Source organism: Lissotriton helveticus, chromosome 5_1, assembly GCF_964261635.1.
Source record: "Lissotriton helveticus chromosome 5_1, aLisHel1.1, whole genome shotgun sequence".
Taxonomy (NCBI): Eukaryota; Metazoa; Chordata; class Amphibia; order Caudata; family Salamandridae; genus Lissotriton; species Lissotriton helveticus.
This window is the reverse complement of record NC_136065.1, coordinates 1,031,753,835-1,031,774,570: the sequence shown is the minus strand read 5'-3', so window position 1 is coordinate 1,031,774,570 and position 20,736 is coordinate 1,031,753,835. Positions and strand designations below refer to the sequence as shown.

Genomic DNA, 20,736 nt, shown 5'->3' with positions numbered 1-20,736 from the left:
AGCACATAGTATGGTCTACATCTTTTAAGATCTGGAGCATGATCTTCTGGAATACTGCTGTGGCAGATGCCAGCCCAAAAGGCATCCTCTTGAACATGTAAGCTCCTTGGGTGGTTATAAACGCAGTGAAGGGCCTTGAGTCAGGGTGCAGGTCTACCAGATCAATGACATTAAATAACTTTGCCTGACCCATGGTGCTGAGCATCTCATTGATGTCGGGAGTGGGTACCTTTCAACCCAGATGTTTTCATTTAGGCTTCGTAAGTCCACGCATAAGTGGATGCCCTCCCCACTAGCCCTGGCCGCAATTACAATGGGTGCCAACCATTTGGACATGTCTACAGGTTGTATGATCCCCATTGTGCACAATCTATTCAACTCCCTTTTTAAGGGCTCCCTCATTTGGTGTGGTACTGGACGCAACGTGTGTACAGCTGGTTTTGAGTTAACCTTAAGTTTAATTCTGTGTTGGTAATCATGGAGGAGTCCCAACCTTTCTTCAAACAGTTCGGTGAACTCTTCACAGATGTCGGCACTAAGCAAAATCTGGTCAGTCAGCAGTACTTGTTCTTCCATGTTCAGGTTGAGGATAATACCCAACTCTTTTTGGTACTGCCACCCTAATAAATTCGATCCTGTCGCTATGATGAAACTTTGCCGACAGTGTTTCTTCCCTTGGATTCGATTTGCATCTCTTTCATGGATGTATGACGTTACAACGCATACTTTTACATCGCATGCCTTTACAACGCGGTTTTTACATCGCATACCTTTACAACGCATAGTGCTTTTGGGTGCTGGATAGTGAATAGTTTAATTTACTATTCCAACTCCAGTCCCCGTGGACACCAGGGAAGGTGTTGGACAGTAAATTAAACTTATTCTCTATCCTAGAGCGCCCCCCAGCGCAATGCGTTGTAATGGTTTGCGTTGTAAAAGTTGCGTCGTAAAGGCACTGCGTTGTCACCTTCTCTACACACCCTGGCAAAATGTCCCCTCCTATTGCATTTCTTGCAAGTAACGCTCCGTGCTGGACAATGGAAGTTGTTAGCAAGATGGTTGCTGCTACCATACCTATAACACTTGTAATTTCTTTCATTCCCACGAGGCTTGTGCACATTATTCTTGTTTTGCACCTAACTTACTTCACATATCTCCACTTCCTCTTGGATATTTGCTACCACTTCTGCTGTGGTCTTCATCTCTTTTATAGATTTTGCAGTGTGTGTTCCACTGATTTAGCAATCCTCACTGCTTCTCGAAGGCTGGGATTCTTTGCTAACAATTTTTCTTGGATACGTAAGTTGTTAGTGCACTGGCCATATTGGTCTCTAATCAAAGAGTCTGTCAAATTGCCAAATTCACACAATTGGGTGAGACCCCTCAATGCTGCAATATAGTTGGTAACTGACTCTTGTTTACCCTGGGACCTGCTGAAAAACTTGTGCCTCTCCAACACTACATTTTTTTGTCCCCAAAGTGTGTTTCCAACTTTATCATGGAGGCAGCTAAATCGTCCATACCTTCCACTGCCTCTCCATTGGGATTTTCTGGTACGGGCAACGTCTCCTAAATTGTGCGCCCCTGTACACCCAACTGGTGAAGGAGGATGTGCTGTTTGCTCATGGTAGTGAACCGTTCCTGGCGGTGCCTGTTCGCGCAAGCCCACAAAGCTGCCTCACAAAGCCGGACTGATGGGAGCGCTCACAATCAGCAATCCCTGTGGACGTCGTTCCACTCACTTTTCATTGCCTCACATATGCTGCGGTGAAACGCTCTCCACACACTGCTGACAGCCAAATCTGTTCCTTCTAGTTCTTCACATGCGTGGGTTCACACAAACGACTTCATGGCTCGGCAACCAGCATACCTCAGGACGCCACGCTACGGAATTCGCGATGTTACCACTGACGTACAAGGAGGTCGTTGCAATAGACTCACCACTACACTGCCACATAGTGGGTTAAACAGACTCCGCAAAACTGCTTGCATAAATCTTCATGGCGTTTGTTCCACTCTATTTTTCCTCTGGTGGCAACCTTCTCAGAAGTGCCCGGTAAGACCTCTGCCACACAGGTCCACGTAGGATTATGTTACTGGATGCAGCTCCTCTTCCCATATGGCGTTAAGAATTTCCAAACAAATTCGAGGTTTCCCTTCTTCAAAGTATTCAGAAGTGTGTACATGGAACAGCACCTCTCTTTTTGAAAAAGCTCGATACATTTCACACTACTCGATAAAGACTGCACTCTTCTAACATAAGTACCTTACAAATTGCTCATTTTAAAAGAGCTAGACTACGTGGAAGATCCTCTTCTGTGTTTCCTGCTAAGGGAAGCAATCAGCTACCACTTTCTTTTAGATCCTTTCAAAAATTGTTTAGAAAAAGACTAAAAAATGTACTTTTTTCCACTTAATGGTAGTGTGTGACTTTTTCCATTAGTGAGCAAGTTTAAGCACGAGACCTTTGGGTATAAGCACGCTCTATAAATTCTTACAACAACATAACGCACAATATTTTGTCAGGCCATTTCAAAGTCTACTCATGTCATACAATAATTTATCCATTCATTCATGATCAATAAAGCCCACGTACACCAAACTGTTTGAAAGAGAAATAATAGCCCACTAGGCTACCAACAATTTAAATTTCTATAAGCTAAGCGGCTCTCAATCACTCTCAGTTCTGGGGCAGACTAATACGTTATTTTGGCGCCAATCACCAGAAAGAACACCCACTGGTTCGGGCCTTTCTGATTTTAGGGACATGTAGCAAGGACAGATACAAGAAGTAAATCTCTTGTGAAGCCCATTAGTGAAGAACAGTAGTGAAGAACAGAAGGCAACTCCGGTCTTTATTAGCTATAAAAAAAATATACGTATTAAAGCTTCACTGTTCCATGGAAGTGTCTTGTATTTTATAATATTCAGCTTGGCTTCTACCAAATTTGCATTCGGGAAATTCACATGAATTGCAAATGTGGCTAACAATACAAAGAAATCCTTTCCCGTGCGCTTAGTAACTTCAAATGACTTGTGAGATTTTTAAAATATATATTACATTTATATTTGTTGTTGTATTTTATCCTCTTTCTTTCCATCAGGTTGAAAGGTTGTGTGATGCCACTTCTTGTTGTGAAATAGGATCAAAATCAATGAGATGTTACTTTGTTGCCATTAAGGATTCAAACAGCGTTTGGTGTTGCTTCCACTAGTATAATGAAGCTGTGCCTCAATCTGTGGCTAAATTTAAACTGAGGGTTGAAGCACCAGCCTCTATATGTTTTAGACTATTGGCAAAGTGGCCGCCTAGGTCATTAGGAAATATCCTTGGTGATCTTTACGTCAGTCTGTGTGTGATGCTGCAGAAGTACCACATGTTATTATTTGAGGAAGCAACTGGGCGCCTTCCAGGAAGAGTTCCTCCTCGCAAATATATAGTAGCGAGGCAACTTGTTGACGTGCATTTAGGAGAACTGGAGAATAGCCACCAGGCTACTTTTGGTTTTGCTGAATGACATTACCAAATACTATCATCAGCATATGTGCTACATAGTACCCTTCAGAAAAAGAACTGAAATACCACTATAGCACTGAGGACTGCACTTTAAAATAAGTAATGGTTAGGATATGATCATGTTGTGTTATTATTTAATGTCCATAAACCATGATTGTTTGCTCCAAAACAGTCTTTAATTACCGAAAATTGCTCTTTTGGGAATGAGTAATTGATAAGTCCTAATGTACTGTATGGGACTGGTTGTACTGCCCCATCCAAATGCATTTCCTCAACATGACTGCTGAATGTTCTATCGCTGAAACCAAGATACTTCTCCCGAGAATGTATTACTTCAAACTTTCTACTGGTGGGAGCCCCTTGATGGATCAAGGGAAGGGCATGCAACTGGTGTTGTTCAATCTGAAGTCAGGTAGGTCCATAAGTGTTGGACCTGGCATCATTGGTGTGGGATTCCCCAGTATTTTTGCCTTTGCCACCTGTATTTTTATCTGTGTGCTGAATTTCGCTTTTGACTCTCTACATGCTTTGGGCACTTTGTAACTGCTGATTAGTGTCAAAGTGCAAGTGCTCCCTCTGTAAATAGTGTTTCCATGATTGGCTTATTTGACTTACCACTAAGTCCATAGTACAGTGCACTGTGTGTGGCCAGAGCCTTTAAGTCAAATGCTGCTAGTGGGCCCTCAGCACTGATTGTGCCACCCACAAAAGCAGCCTTTTCAAAAGGGTCTCCGACTTGCCACTCCGGTGTCTGTGTACAATTTAAAACTGCCATGTCGACCTGGCAAGTGCACCCACTTGCCAGGCCCTAACCTTCCCTTTTCTGACACATGAGTCAACCCTAAGGTAAGTCCAAAGTACCCCTGTGAGCAAGGTCCAGTGTCTCTGAAAGGTAGGACATGTTGTGATGTGTGTAACATATCCTGATAGTGAACTACAGTCCCATGGGATAAAATGGGAGTTTTTTTATAACATCTTATAAATATAACTTTCCATTGGGACAAGATGGGAAGGTAAAATGTAGTATTCCTGAACTCAGAATATAAAGATGCATATTTTAGCAAGAATGACTTTTACATTCTGTGTTTGAAAATACCACTTTTGGAAAGTAGGCATTTGCTTGCTCATCCATCCTGTGTGCCTCTGATGGTTTGTGTATTGACTGTCTGGCTTTGGAGTGACAGGGGCTGGGGAGGTACATTCTGTTCAGACAGTCATTTGGAGAGGTGAGGTGTGTCTTGTTTTTACAGGCTGAGTCAGGGCTGAGCTGAATAGACCTGGGCAGCATTCAGAGTAGGTGGAGGAGATTTCGTTCACACCTGAATGGGCCTGGTCTGCCTTGGACAATGCTGCCTCCACCTCCTGCCAGGAAGCTGCATCAGTGAGGACGGGAACTGGTTTTGGCTGGGCAAAAGGCTTCTCTGCCACCAGGGAGCAAAGGAATTTGTGCTATAAAAAGTGGGGCCCAGACCCCAGACTTTTAGATTACTTCTGGGATTCAAGAAGAACCATTGCCAAGGAGAAGAGTGGGAGAAACTGAGGTGAAGTACTGCCCCTTTCCTGTGTGCTGTCTGGAGTTGGCCTGCAGTGGATGTTTCTGCCAAGGAAAGGGCAAGAACGTTGCTTTGTGCAGTGTCTCCTGCTTTCGGAAGATCTCCAAGGGCTTGAAGTAGAACTTGCCTCCTGTTCTGAAGTCTCAGGGACACAAAGATTTCACCCCAGTCCCCCCTGAACCTCTTTTTTGGGAGTTTTGACCTGCCAAGAGGTGCCTGCCAGTGTTCTGGGCCTCTGGAGGTTGTTTCTGGAGATAGGAACTGCAAAAGACTAAGGAACTGTGAAAATCGACGCACCGCAGTGGTGCGAGAAAATTTACGACGCATCTCTGCAACCGAAGAATTGGCACAGCGTCAGCACGCGGCTGAAGTGTCCGCCATGTGACATGTCCTGTACACCGATCTTTGACGGCCGAGATCACCACACCGACTCTGATAGAGGGCTTGTTGTATAAGAACCAACGCATCGAGGGAATGCAGCTGGAATTGTCAAAGTGCATCCCGGATCTTCACGTATCCCCTCGTCCCAGATCGTCACACATCGCATTGAGGTGCCACGTCTGTCGCTTCGCTGGGGGACGCAGTAAGAAACCGACGCATCACCTATCAATGTATTAGGAAACCGAGGTATGACCGACACATCACCTCCCCTGCGTATCAGTAGGGAATCGACACATCACCTCCCCCGGAGCAAGGAACCGACACATCACCTTCCCTGTGTGTAAGTGCGCCCTATGCATCACCTTCCCTTCGATCCTTTTTGGTTGTGTTTTAGATGCATCCGAGGTATTTGGTGTTGAAAGTGTCGCATCCACCATTTTCTATGAACAGAACTATTTTTACCTTTTGAAAGCCATCTTTTGATTACTGTATTGTGGATTTTTGTCATTTTGGTCTTGTTTGGTTAGATAAAAATTACTTATTTTTCTAAGCTGGTGTGGTGTCCATTTGTAGTGTTTTCACTGTATTAGTGCATGTGTGCACAAATGCTTTACACACTGCCTCTGAGATAAACCTGTCTGCTCATGCCAAACTACCAAGAGTGCGAGCAGGGGTCATTTTAAGAAGTGCATCCCCCTTACACTGACTAGGCAGAAGGGTCCCTACTTTGACAACGGTGCAAACCATTGCCAACTAGAGACCCCCATTTCTAACAATCATGATTGAGCATTACAGAGCTATTGTAAATAGAAGAGTTCAAAATTATAACGTCCAGGGATTGGTGCTGTCTGTCTATAGGACAATCAAGTCTCTTACGTTACTACCAAGGTTTGAATAGGAAAAGCACGTGCAATCGTTGCAATGGGGAGTTCTCTCTGACACCTTAATTTTTCAATCACAAAAGGCTGGCAACTACAACTTACTGCCCATTCAGACCTGCTTGAGTTCACATTAACAATAGTTTGTATGAATGTTTACCATTTGCTTTAGCCTCCCACCACCAAGGTCCTACCTCCCAGCCATCAATTTTAGGAGGGTGGTGGGGTGTTATCCCCACATATAACACAGCGAAATATCGGCCATGTAAGCCTCGGGTTGCAGTATTTTCTGCCCAATTCTTTACATGACCTTGTGGGGTGAAGTCTGGTGGTGTGGTGACATGGGACCAAGTGCTAGCCCCATTGACTTCCTCAGGGCCTAAGAAAAGTATGCGATGTTCCATGAGAAGGCCCTATTGGAACTACACAGGGCTTATTACAGCCCACCATTCTCCCTCTTTGACTTAACAACTCCTCTCAATAAGAGCCGCTAGAGCCAGCTAATGATGCAGGAGAATGATGGGTGGTGTGTGTAATTAGGCCTGCTTAAATGAGGGCCTGAGTATACAGTATCACAACACTTCAACAAGATTGAGTCCTGTGTCTTCATCTGGACGTATGCCTGAGTTGTAAACTTCTCTTTTACTCTTACTCTGCAAAGTGTGCTGAAGTGGACTTTAGTTGTTTGACTCGCTTTGCCAGAACAATATAAAACAATGCACTTTATATACATTCTTTTCATCTACATCTACATATACATTGTTTTCTCTGATTTTAAAGCAATGCTAGATACTGAGGGCACAATATCTTACTTTCATATTGAGGGTCAAAGACTGCCTCTCCTGTTCAAACTTCGGTAACCTCTTCTCGGAGCAGAGCACGCCTGTATCTTCTGAGTGCTTGCAGTCACTCACACCCCAGCCATTGGAGTTACATTGAGCCAGGGTAGTCTCAGTGCCTGTGCAGCGGACATTATCCAGCCAGATGGGACCTATAGACAACAATAAAACAATCACTATTATCTTTGTATTCAAAATGCAAAGTAAATCCAGTAATGACACATTGCCAGCCTTGTTCTGCTTTCTTAACACTGTCCTTACTCTATGCATTTCAGCCTTGACTTTAAGTCAGGCGTGCTTATGTTCCATAGATAATACGGAGATCTTTTCCACTGAATCCTCTCCTGAATGATTACCTCTTCTTAGCCTGGCTTTTCTTTTTCATTGTGCCATGCCCACCCATTTATTAGCCTACAGGAGCTAACGTATGCTATGTTTTTGTCTCCATCTAATGGGGCGGCATCATTATTAGTTTACAGCACTGCACTTGGGACTTTCAATGGATACAAAGCTCTTCATGGCAGATTAGGCAGTGATGGAGGTTTTGTTGTATGAGAAGGGGATGCAGATATTCCATGAACAACTGGTTTGCCAGTGACCCTCCATTGTTCAAGGTTAAATCAAATGCTCTTTCAAGCCTAAAAATGCATTTACATTTTGATTTTATGATAATATGGAGAACTCTCATCTTCAACAATCCCAAAAACTTGAATTATTGATGCCATGTACAAGACTAATTGGAGAGCTATGGGGCATATTATCAAGAACGACGTTAAAATTATCGCCGCTTTAGTGACAGGAAACTGCCGCTAAAGCGGCGATAATGGGCTTGATAATATGCCCTTGTAAATTCCTATAGAAGCCCATGTTCACACCAGAACATGGGCTTCTATGGGAATTCACAAGGGCATATTATCAAGCCCATTATCGCCGCTTTAGCAGCAGTTTCCTGCCGCTAAAGCGGCGATAATTTTAACGCTGTTCTTGATAATATGGCCCTATATTTCCACTAGGGGACAAAATGCACCTTCATCATCGTACAACTCTACTAAGCAAGCTGGATGTCTTCGGTAAAGAATGGCCGTGGGTGCATGGGTTTATGGCTGCTGGCACAGAGGCAGTTTCATGGGCCTGAGTTCGCCCTCAAAACCTTGGTGAGCTAGCTTCTGAAAAACTGGAGTGTTCTGCTAGCACAGTGAGAAACACTGGCTGACGTCTTATCAGGTCCCACTCCAACTATGGGACATATTATCAAGAGAATTATCGCAGTTAGCGGCCGTTTTCGTCCAAAAAGTGCAATAATTCTATTGATTTATAAACAAGGACACGCTAGCGCGTTTATCCTTGAATTATCTCCCGTTTCTGTCACTACTAGCTACGCATCGATAATGAGATGCAAATTAGGCTTGGCTGACAGAAACAACATGGGAAAATATTGCGAAGGCAGCTTAGCGATATTAGCAGGGAGGGGTAGCTATGATAATAATTCTGCTACCTATGGCCTAACGCAGGAATTTAACGTCTGCTAAATTCCTGTGTTAGGCATACCTAACATGGGAGGTGGATTATGGGGTTGAAACCACAGGGCCTTATCATCAAGATCATTGCCGTTTTGGGAGGGACATCGGTGTTTTTTAGGTGGTTTGGCCATTTGCCAGCTATCGCTGGAATATTTATCGCCATAGCGTTGAGCGTTGGTAATACAGCACTACCTTGGCGAGATATTCCAGCGATAGGCGGCGATAAAGAAAAGCGCGCTAGGCGATAATTATCGCCAACGCTAGATAATATGCCCCTACGTTGTGATGACTTCCTACTGTGTGCTAGAGTTTCTTATGCATTCTATTTAACCATATGTGTTGGCAGCACCTACACACTATTGGCGCTGGAGTGCAACACTGATGAAAGTGTCAGTCCAGGCTTATTGGACTTTGAAGGAAGCAGGCCAGTGGTTGAGCTAGAGCAAACTAATTGCGGTTTTCATGCAGGTTACAGATGTGCACAGTATCCTCATGATTTTAAGGGAAGTCTGAATACCGTCTGCATATCAGGTAGCTTATATCAAGCATGCCATTTTTCTGGCATTCTGCATCAAAAGCCAAAGGTCAGGGCCCTTACGGTGGCCAAACTATATTTTCCCTGGTCAAAGGGTCTCTTGTTGTCCTTAGCACATGACTTCTGAGGAAGATTCAGGAAGAACTAGCGTCTTAAATCCTAGTAACCTGATACCGGCCATTTCAAGGTCCCTGTATTTATGTATCTTTTTTCAGTCACCAGACCTTCCATTGTTAGTCATCCATAACCTTCACCTGTTGGACTGGAAAAGAACAGTGTAAGACTGCGCAGCTGCAGCTGGAACGTAACATACCTTCCCCCAAGAATCGAGATACTGTACAACAGTTTGCACATTTCGCCAAGTACTGTCCAATGATGGGATTACATTTCTGCGTGTGTGACCCTTTTCAGTGCTTGGTTTTCTAAAGACCGTATTTAAGGGGTTTCAGTTTCTACCTACAGGCAAAGTAGGCAAAGTGTATATCTTTAGGAGTCAGCATCACACCTTTTCAGACGCTTTCAGAAGTGTAGACTGGTATAGTACTCTCTGTGACCTTCAAGAGACCTTCCCTCATTCGAAGATGAGTGGTAAGGGGAGCTGTATCATCTACGCAAATTCTGATCCCATGGTTGTGTCCTTCTGCTAATCCTATGAGTTGTCAGGGGGGAAAGTTTCATAAGGTATGTAGGGTATGTTCACACAAGCAGTGACCACATACTGAGTGGAGTCACTGGGAGCCCTATTAAAAGAGATTTGTAGGACGGACATATGGGATTCTACAAAGATGCCCCTGAAGTTCTATATAAAGTGTTCTGAGTTCTTTGAATGTGTAAAGACTGTGCCTCTTCCTTTGATAATACATGGTAAATGGAAGTGCATATTGCAGTCCCTTTACTTTCTTCTGGGAGGTCAAGGAGAGAAACTTAAAGCGCGTGGCATCCTTACTGACTAACGACTATGCAAGGAAGATGGACATAGTGGTAACTGATTGATTCCCTATCTTCACTAGGCTCCTGCCATGGGAGACCATGTTCAGGCCCTTGCTGTGCTTCTAACAGCTCGCTATTGATGAAGGTGCCTTGTGATAATTGACATGATGGGGGCGAAGCCAAAAACAAAAGCAAAGGGAATATCTTGTAACAAAGATCATGGTACGTCATCCGGCCATTCATATGTTCTGTGCATGACAAATGCCAATCTCGAGAATGTTTAGGGCTAGGAAGTGAATGGCACATGTCAAAGAAAATGTTTAATGTCGCCAGGTCTGCAATCTCTGCTACTCCTTTTCCATCTTTTTCTTCATGATTCCTACCACTTGATATACCTTCTTATGACTTCACACACGTATATACCTCCTAATTACGCCTTTCGCCAACTTCTATAAGCATCAACATCAGTTGATTTATGTAGTAACTTATAAGCATGGGCACCCCAGACAAGTCACCAAACCATCGATTTGTTAGACCTGCATTAGGCATGTAGCGGTGCATTAGACACTCATCACTTCGCTGCAGCCACAATGAACATTGACCAAAACACCTCGTCTTAATCAGACCTCCCAATAGCTCCGCTATACCTAAATCCCAGGTGTCCTTTACATCGCATTCTTAGGATATGAAGTTAATTTGAACTTGTGAGACGTGCTTCAGAGAGACAAATATGTTGTGTACTTGGACATATAATGCTATATGTTTAGACGTGGTTTAGAAGATGTGGTTTTAGGGCCGCGATGCAGTTGCTAGATGTATGATTATTCTCAAGAACCACAGACCAACCCGTGGTTGGTGGGAAAGTTTATAGGAAACATCATTTTTTATGCAGTATATTTTGGGATCGTGATTTTACGAGACCGGTTATACAGAGGGTATTTTGGCACAAACAAGGAGAGCAAAGGGACACATTGAACACTGATTTATTCAAACGAAGATAAATCAAGAACAAAAAGAAAGAAACACAAACTTCCAAAAGATAAAAACAACACAAAATACTGAGATGAGCCAAGACATATATTGTGTCTCGGCACAAAAGGGAGCTAGAACCTAGGGGCAGAGAGACAGTGAAGGTTAGGCCTTGAATGTATGCAAAGAGGGTGATTAGTCATTCGAACACATGATGTTATGTTAGGCAGATTTCTAGAGCGCACTATCACCTGGGGTGGTATCCTGGCGCTGAGCAGGTATGAGTCTAGTCACATCTAGGGCCTAGTGAGACTACTCTCTTCTTGCTTCTTGCGGAGTTCAAGAAGTGAGAAGGAGGTTCTTTTGCAGCAGCGGCTCCTTTGCTAAAGAGGAGGAGCGTCTCCACTCAAGAATGTTATTATCATTTTATTTTTCCCTAGCGGCTCTGTAGGTGCGGGTGGGGCTGGTCTGGCCAGAGCAATGCAGAGGGAGGAGTGGTAGCACTCTCCAAGTGCACATGCCGGTTTGGCCAGCCTTCTTGGGACGGCCAAATAGTCATGCGCACTTTGCATGTTCTCCACTGGCTGTAATGCACAGCCTGGGTGGAGAACATGCACAGGCCCCATTCAATGTCTGAGTGCTGAACCACAATGCTCAGACCAATCATAACGCTGCTCAGCAGCATTGTGATTGGCTAAGGGAGTCTGGGAGTCTGTGTGTTTCCTGTTTCCTGCCTGTGTCATGGCAAGAAGGACAGAGGAGATGGGGCCACCGGTAAGGTAATTTTTTTTTTTTCCCCCCTAGACTCCCGCCCATAGCAGCCACTGCTGCTGTTATGTGTAGGAGCAGGTCGTTTCACACTTTATGAGCAATGTAAGAGAAATCTCAACTACTGTCTCTGGTTTTCCATATGCGTGAGATTTTTACAGATAGGAGTCTAGATGAGCAAAGGTGTCTGGGATGTTTATGAAAGCAGATGCAGTTGTTGAGGTATGCTGAACCATTTGTATATAGTGCCTTGAAAGTGGGAGTAAGGAGTCAGAATTATGTTTGCTTTTGCCAGTATAGCTTCTTCAAGTGTAGTGTGATATGAGTGGGGTGAGGAAGGTTGCGAGTGATTTTGGATGCTGAGTTCTGAATGGTCTGCAGTCTTCTGGTGAGTTTTTTGTTGATCCCGGCATAGAGAGTGTTCCCGTAGTCCAGCTTGCTTGTGATCAGGGCATGTGGGATGGTTTTCCTGATGCTGATTGAGAGCCATTTGGAATTCTTCCTTAGCATCTTTAGTGTATCCTTGAATGTTGTGTGGATGTTGAATGAGGTTGGGGTGGGAGACTATGTCAAATGCTGTGGATTCATCGAGGAGGACAGGGGCTGCTGTGTCTCCTCTGTCCAGAGTCATATGGATGTCACCTGTGGTGGCAATGAGGGCAGTTTCCATTCTGTGGTGTTGAGGAGTTTGTGGCCATAGAGGTATTTGGTGAGGTGTCTGTTAATGATTTTCTCCAAGACCTTGGCCAAGAATAGAAGCAGAGTTTCTTCAACAATGGGAGGACAGTTGTGTGATCAAAGCATCTTGGAAGGTTGCAGAAGAGGTGGAGGCATTCAGAATAGGTGTGAGCATGGCGCTGATGGGTTGCACTCCTCTGGAGTAGGCATGGTGGGGGCAGGGGTTAGATGGTGGCGTCTTCTGAGGTAATGACAGGTCACGTGGTTAGCATTGGTTCTTTGGGTATTATTAGGAGTTGTTTCGCAAGGTCTTTTGGGCTGCAGTTGCTGTAAATGGCTGTGATTTTGTTCCTGAAGAATTGTGAGATATTGTTGCAGAAGTCCTGCGAGTATGATCGAGTTTCAGAGGAGGCCGCTAGTGATCTGAAATATTTCACAATGGCGAAGATTTGTTTTCTTCTGTTGGTGCAGGCATCAATACGATCTGCCAGAGGTGCATGTTTGGTGGTCCAGAGCATTTGCTGGAAGAACCTTTTGGCAGGTTTGAAAGTGGTCCTGTCTACATTGTCCTGGCTCATTATCCATATGTGCTCCAGTTGTTTGCAGTGGCGTTTCATCAGTCTGAGTTCCCCGGTGTACTAACTGGCCTGGGGTCTGGAGCTTGCTGTATTGCTGTGTATGAGGGGGGCTAGGGAATCAGTGCAGGAGGTGATCCAGTTGTTGAAACCCTTAATGACTTTGGGAAGGCTGTTGCTCTGTTTGGGTTGGTAGATCTTGAGTGTGGTGTTCCAGTCCTTGTCAGTGATGCTGTTCCAGTTCGGCAAATGCAAAAATAACAGTTGATGGACAGAATGCAGAACAATGTCATACATTCACCCCAGTACAGAGATCTGGGCCTAAATCCATCGTTGTTTTGCTCATCAAGCCACCCCAGTTCAGACATGGCCATATGCAAATCAGCCTTAACCCTGTGACTCATGGGAACAGTCCAGCCCGAACTGCCAAGCCAAGTCTTCCCTGGACCGGAATCAAGCATCCTAGGACCGGTTTCTGGCTATCAGCCGTCATCAGCCAGGATAGCCTGACTCCAGTGGCGTGGAGAGCACGGGACTCACGTCTGAGCATACCCGTCCCACTCGTCCAGTTCGGCAGGCTGGTCTGGCAGTGGTGCATATGTGTTGGATGGAGATAGTGAACTTGATGAGGGCGTGCTCTGTCTAGGAGACTGGTGTGGGCTCATGTACTGGAATGTTACCGAAGTTGGTGAAAATAGGGTTCAGAAGGTGTCCGGCGACGCAGGTATGGCCCTTTACTTGTTGAGTGAGGCTCCAGCTTCCAAGCTTTTGAATGATTCCTCTTGAATTGGGGCCAATGTGGTCTTCCAGGGTCAGGTTCAGGTCTCCAAGTGGGATGGGATTGCTGGCATTGAATGTGAGTGGTGCAACAAAGTCCGTTATGGTGTTAGTGAAAGGGGCGTGGCTTATGCGCCGACGGGACGCGACGGACTTCCCATGAGCTCCGCAGAGCTACAGGCGGCACCGCTGGAAAAACACCTCTAAATGCGCTAATTTTTGCAGGAACTTCGGGTCATTTACGGCGGAACATGGACTCCGTCACCTGCTTGCCGTTTTCATGACTTTAGTACCGGCTTTCTGAGAAAACAGTCGTCGGCGCTGCTCCTTCACCTGCGACGCGAGCGGCCGCCATTTTGAGCCGCCAAGCTCGTGTCCTCGCACCAGCTTTCCAGGCTTCTGTGGTTGCCGACGAGACTGTCCTCCAACGCTCCTGTAATGTACCCTTTCTCTTTTTTTTAATCTATTTGCAAAACGTGACTCTGTACAACATGCTCCGCCTGTTATCTGCATACCTGCTAACTCAGCGTTTTTATTTCTGAGCCCACGGCGGCCATTTTAGGATGCTGGCATATTTTTGTATTTATTCCTGCGCAACATGATCCCAGGCCTGCGTTTCCTCACCTGGATGTTAACGCCCTACAGTTTTGGCATTACATTACCTCTCCGCCTGACATTTATGTTGATTTAGAGCTTTTTGTCGCTTGGGAGACGGTTTGACCATTCTTACTGCAGTTTTTGGTCTCTTGTCAGGGTGTGAGCTGCTGGTGATACCCTGATAGTGTACCTTTACAGTGTCCTCCTTATATTCTCTGCTTCTACGATATTCTCTCTGCACTCTCTGAGTCAATCACGCTGCTCTTTTTTAGTGGTCATAGTCCTTTTCTACTTTTAGATGAGCTCTCCACGTGCCACCATGTCTCATGACGCAAGTTCTACTAAGTCATCCCTCACAGGCACCAAGCCTAAAAGACTTAAAAACAACCCTCCCTCCCCGATTCATACCTCCCCTAATCCTGTTTTGGACTCCATCCTTGAAGAGGTTCGTGGTTTACAACCATTTATGACTACCACTAATGAGAAGCTCAAGCAGATTGAGGAGAGGTGGGTCACTATGGAGGGTAAAGTTCTCCACCTGGAACAACGCGTCAGTGACATTCAGGATGTTTCCACTAGAATCCCCCAACTGGAAAAAGAGATTCAATTGCTCAAGCTCCACACCGAGGACCTTGAAAATGTTAACAGACGGAATAACTTACACGTTTATGGAGTTCCGGAGAATGTTGAGGGGTCGGATATGGTGTCCTTTGTTCGAAAACTCCTACATGAACTTTTAGACCTCCAACCTCTGTCGACTCCTCTCAATATCCAGCGCGCTCATCGCTTGGGTCGTCCTAACTCCAATTCAGCTAAGCCTCGTGGCATCATCATTTTATTCCTGGAGTTCACTGAATTGATGACTGTACTTAAATCTGCCAGGCTCAAACGTCGTCTCATTTTTATTTCACAGGATCTTTCTAACGCTACTAATGCCCGATGAAAGGAGTACCTTGAACCTTCGCCCGCAAATGAGACAGCTCAATATTAAATATGGTATTCTACACCTGTGTCTGTGCAAGATCACACACAATGGTCATACCCGTTCCTTTGATGACCCTCAGAAGCTCCATGCTTATCTTCAGTCTATTTCTGCACCTGTTATGGACACTAATGACTGAAGTATTTTCTAAGTGCTTGGATTTGCTCTGTTTTTCATGAATGTTCTGAATTTGTTCTGATTCTTTTTTTTCTGTTTTGTCCTTCTCTCTCGAGGTTTCTTGGATTTTCCCTATCCATGCCTGTTCTTGCTCTTCTGTGGCTTGTCGGGATCCGTGCCCTATTTGGCGTCTTCCACCCCCGATGTTGCTGTGGTTTTTGTTTTCCTCTCAGACCTGGCTTCTGTGCCTTGATCTGTCTTCTTATTCCTCTTTTGTTGTTCTCCTCCTTTCTCTCTTTTCTCTTACTTCTTTTCCTCCCTTTTCTTTTTCCTCATTGACTTGTGCACTTCCTCCCTTTTTCCTCACTGGACTATTTCTCCTTCCTGTCTCTTGGTTTCTCTGGTTCATACTCTTGTATACTGTGTGTTTGGATGCTTCCATCTATCTCTCCTTATATGTACTGATCGTTCTGTTCCATTGTCTTTCCTTTTTTTTTTTAATCTTTGTTGAGTGTCCTTTTTTATAGAGATTCTCCTGCCACGTGTCTTCTCCTAGTTGCTTGTCCCATCCTTACCTCCCATCATGTGTAATTTTGTAACGTGGAATGTTCGTGGTCTTGGACACCATGTCAAGCGTCAAAAGGTACTGTCACATTTATCCAAACTTAATTCTCAAATTGTTTTTTTACAAGAGACTCATTGTACTGATATTGAATCCTCTAAATTGAAAAGGCATTGGGTGGGTCAAGTTGTGTTCTCTCCTGCAGTCAACAAAAAAGTGGGTGTTGCGATTTTGTTCCACAAGGGTTTGTCGGTCCAAATTTTATCATCTCAGAATGATAATCATGGGCGCTGGGTAATGTGATTTATAATCAGACTTTGGTCTTGCTAAACATTTATGAGCTGGTTCAGCCAGATCCTAAATTCTGGAATGATATTAAAATCCTTATATCTAATATTGACTGCCCAAACATCGTTATCGCTGGTGATTTTAATCAATGGTTAGACCCATTCTCTGACAGACTTTCCTCATATAAATTTCAACCTGATAAGTCTCATAGATGTTTCCAATCTGCCATTACCACGCGACCTCTCTATGATGTATGGAAAACTTGTAATCCTGACTCCCTGGAATATACCTTTTTCTCCAATGTGCATCATACCCGTTCACGAATAGATTACATTATGGTTAGCAAGTCCCTAGAATTGTAAAAGGTAGGTTAGCCTCTGACAACGCTTGTGTGTTTTCTAATATAATCTCTCATAGCAAATCCTTTAAATCTCCCCTAGCAGCCCTGTCATTGGATGCCGAGAAGGCATTTGATCGCATCAATTGGCAATTCATGTTTCGTACTTTGAAATGGTTTGGTTTTGGCCCCTCTTTTATTTCCTTAGTCAAGCTCCTTTATTCCTCTCCCCGTGCTAGTATTTTTGTCAACAGCCACTTTTCTAGATTTTTTTCCCTCTCTAGGGGCACGAGGCAAGGTTGCCCTCTTTCTCCTTTGTTATTTATTTTATGTCTTGAGCCTTTTTTGGAGAGCATCTGTCACAACTCCAATATTGCTGGTTTTAAACTGGCATCTGTTGAAACAAAAATCTCTGCTTATGCAGATGACATACTTGTTTACATGGCTAACCCGGTTACTTCACTCCCTCATTTCATGGATGAGGTTCACCTATATTCCTCAATATCTGGGTATAAACTTAATTTATCTAAAACTGAAGTTTTACCTTTAAATGATGTTTGTTACCAATACATGTTTGCTTCAACGGATTTTGCCTGGTGCCCTTCCAAAATAAAATACCTTGGTATTTGGTTCTCCCCTTCCCTAGTGGATACACTTAAGTTTACATTTGACTCACTTATCAAAAAACTCCAATCCCTCCTCCAACGCTGGTCTCCCTTATTTTATTATTATTATTAAGGGAAGTTTGTAAAGCGCATGGTGACGCTGAAAGCGTGTCCCCGCGCTGAGACTGAGAGACTCAGAAGCAGAAAAAGAGGAGTGGGCTCGGCTATCTTGAAAATAGGAATGTTTTTAGTTTCCTCCGAAAACTAGATTCGGAGGGATCCAGGCGAAGATTGAGAGGTAGGGCATTCCAACTCTTCGCCACCAGGTAGCAAAAGGATCTTCCTCCCATGCGGGCCCTTTTTACCCTAGGGACCTTTAATAGGCCTCCATGTGAGGAGCGCAGAGCGCGTGATGGTGCGTACCTGGTGACTAGGCTCTGGAGTGGTACTGGCGCCTTGCCAGCAAGGATACGATAACAAGTGCAGAGAGATTTAAATTCAACTCTGCTCCTTACTGGCAGCCAGTGAAGGGTCTGAAGGGCAGCTTTAGAGTCCGACCTTTTAGGGAGTTTTAGTATAAGACGGGCTGCCGCATTTTGTAGCACCTGAAGGCGATTTATTGCCTTACAGGTTGCTCCTAGATACAACAGGTTACCATAATCTAGACGGGATGTAACTAGGGCATGCACCAGCGTTCTACGGGCGGACGTAGGAAGGAGGACTAGAACCTTCCGTAGACTTTTTAAAACGCTGAAACAGACGCCCGCCACTCTGTCTATCTGGGGTCCAAAAGACAGGTTAGCATCGAACCAAACCCCAAGATTTCTAACTTCCTGCCGGGGTATTGGGGCCTCACCTAGACATGGGGGCCACCACGCCGACGACCAGACAGATGGGTTCCCTCCCACCACGAGCACCTCGGTCTTGTTGCCATTTAATTTAAGGCAATTATTGGACATCCAGGTTGCAAGATCTTGCATGCAATCCCTGAAACTGTCCATAGCAAGGCCGGGTGCACGCGAAAGGGAGATTACCAGCTGCGTGTCGTTGGCGTAGGACACAATTTGCAGCCCGTGGCCCACAGCAATCGGAGCCACTGGGGAGACATAGAGATTGAAAAGGGTGGGACTCAGGGACGATCCCTGGGGAACGCCCTTGCCCAATCCTATGTCTCTGGAATAGTGGTCACCCTGGCGGACCTGCAAACTTCTTCCCGTCAGGAAGGATTGGATCCATTGGAGTGCAGCTCCAGATATTCCTCCACTATTCAGACACTGTAGCAAGGTGGTGTGAGCTACAGTGTCGAATGCTGCACTCAGGTCCAGTAGGACGAGGGCCATAGTATGACCCTCGTCCACCCCCTGACGTAGGGTCTCCACCGCCATCAGGAGCGCAGATTCCATTGAATGGCGAGGACGGAAGCCAAATTGGGTATCGTGTAATAAGGCAGCCTTATCCACGAAATCCATTAATTGCAAATTGACCGTTTTTTCAGCCACTTTGGCCAGATAGGGTAAAAGGGAGATAGGCCGTAAGTTCTCTAATTTTTCAAAGCTAATAGTTGGTTTCTTCCTAAGTGGCAGGACAACTGCTTTTTTCCAGTCTTTAGGTACAGTCATGGTGCTGAAAGACACGTCTAGTAAATGCCTAATGTTAGGTTCCAATACCACTAGGCTCTGTCATGGTGGGGGAGACTGGATACTATTAAAATGATGATTACACCCCATATTCTCTATACTGTCTCTATGCTGACTATAAAAATCCCTAACTACTATTTTGCTCGCTTGAACTCCCTGTGTTCTAAATTTTTGTGGAACGACAAACACCCTCGCATTGCCTTGGCAAAACTCACACGCCCCAAAAACGAAGGAGGTGTACGTTTTCCCAACTTTAAAATGTATCACTCTGCTTTTGTGATTAAACAATCCTTCTCCTTAGCTTATGACTTATCGGTTTCCCCAATTCCTAGGTGGGTTGTTATGGAACGCTCATTGATGCATGATTTCTCGTTTCAACATATTGTCTATATGTCCAACTGTACATTTTTGTCCAAACACCCAGTTATTAAATACTCACAATCATTATTACATGATACATTTTCCAAAGGTTTATCTCCCCTTCAGTGTTTTTTAGCATCCATTGTATGGTATAACAAGTTTCTAAAATACAAGGGCAAGTCTTTTTATTACAAGTACTGGAAGGAAAAGGGGATCTCATTTGTATATCAATTCTTTGAAAATGACTCTATCCTCCCTTTCCATGAATTACAAATGTATACCAATTGCCCGCATCGTGTCTACAAGAGTATACAAACATAACTCAGGCCTTACACTCTCATTTATTGTTTCTTTCATCACCTGATGCTCTACCTTATTTTTCTTCCTTATCTCCTCTTTATTCTTTGTTTTCTCTACATATACCCAAAGCTGCCCTTGTTTACAAAATATTATTGGCCAATGATACTGTCCGGCCCAAATCATCTATTGAAGTTGCTTGGGAAATTGATCTAAATGTTGTGTTACCAGTTGCTGTTTGGGACCGTTTATGGTCCAAATTATTCAAAGTTTCTCTTGCTGCACGTATTACGCAATCCCTTTTTTTCATTTATCATAGGGCTGTCCTCACACCCGTTAGTATTTCCAAGTTTTCGCCCTCTTCGTCTTCTTCATGCTGGTCTTGTTCTTCTGAAACAGGTACTCTTAAGCATCAGTTGTATGAGTGCACTTCAGTTTTATCCTTTTGGAAATCTATTTGGAATATATGCATGAAAATGTTCAATGTTCTGCACCATTGTCATTTGTAAATGTATTTTTAGGTTCCTTGTCAGATGAGATTACTGTTCCCTCTTCTATGGCTAAATTGCTTGATCTTTTTCTTGCTATTGCATTCAAAGTGATTCTATCTTGCTGGAAAGATAATTCCAAACTCTCTGTTAATACTTGGTGGAATTTCATATGTGATGAACATAGGATTGCTGTTGCTTCCTCTTCCTCTATACTGTTAAAAATTAAGTCTGATCTCCTCTGGCTCCCCTTTGTTAATTTCCTCTCTTCTTCACCTTCCCCTTTAACTATATAATTTGTTTTTTCTTTCTCAGCATATATTCCTCTCTCTTTTGGCTTCTCCATTTCTCCTTCCTCCTCTCCCTCCTCCCCCCTTTCCCCTTTCTCCTCTCTTTTCTTTCTTTTCTCTCTTACATTTGTTCCTTTCCTTTATCCTCCATCTTCTAGATTATTCTGTTACTTTATTTTAATCATTATATGCCTCTTGTTTTACCTTATTTTATGCATTATTATTACAGTATCGCTTTGTTTTTTGTACTGTTAAA

General features: G+C 44.2%; 1 protein-coding gene across 1 annotated transcript in view; it reads right to left on the bottom strand.

The window, feature by feature from the left end:
- The window catches only part of LOXL4 (lysyl oxidase like 4), a 231,339-nt gene that overhangs the window by 198,126 nt on the left and 12,477 nt on the right, over positions 1-20,736 (bottom strand). Inside the window, exon 3 of the mRNA XM_078643561.1 lies at positions 7,142-7,320. Within this exon, the coding sequence (XP_078499687.1) occupies positions 7,142-7,320 (179 nt within the window). The remainder of the gene's footprint in view (positions 1-7,141; positions 7,321-20,736) is intronic.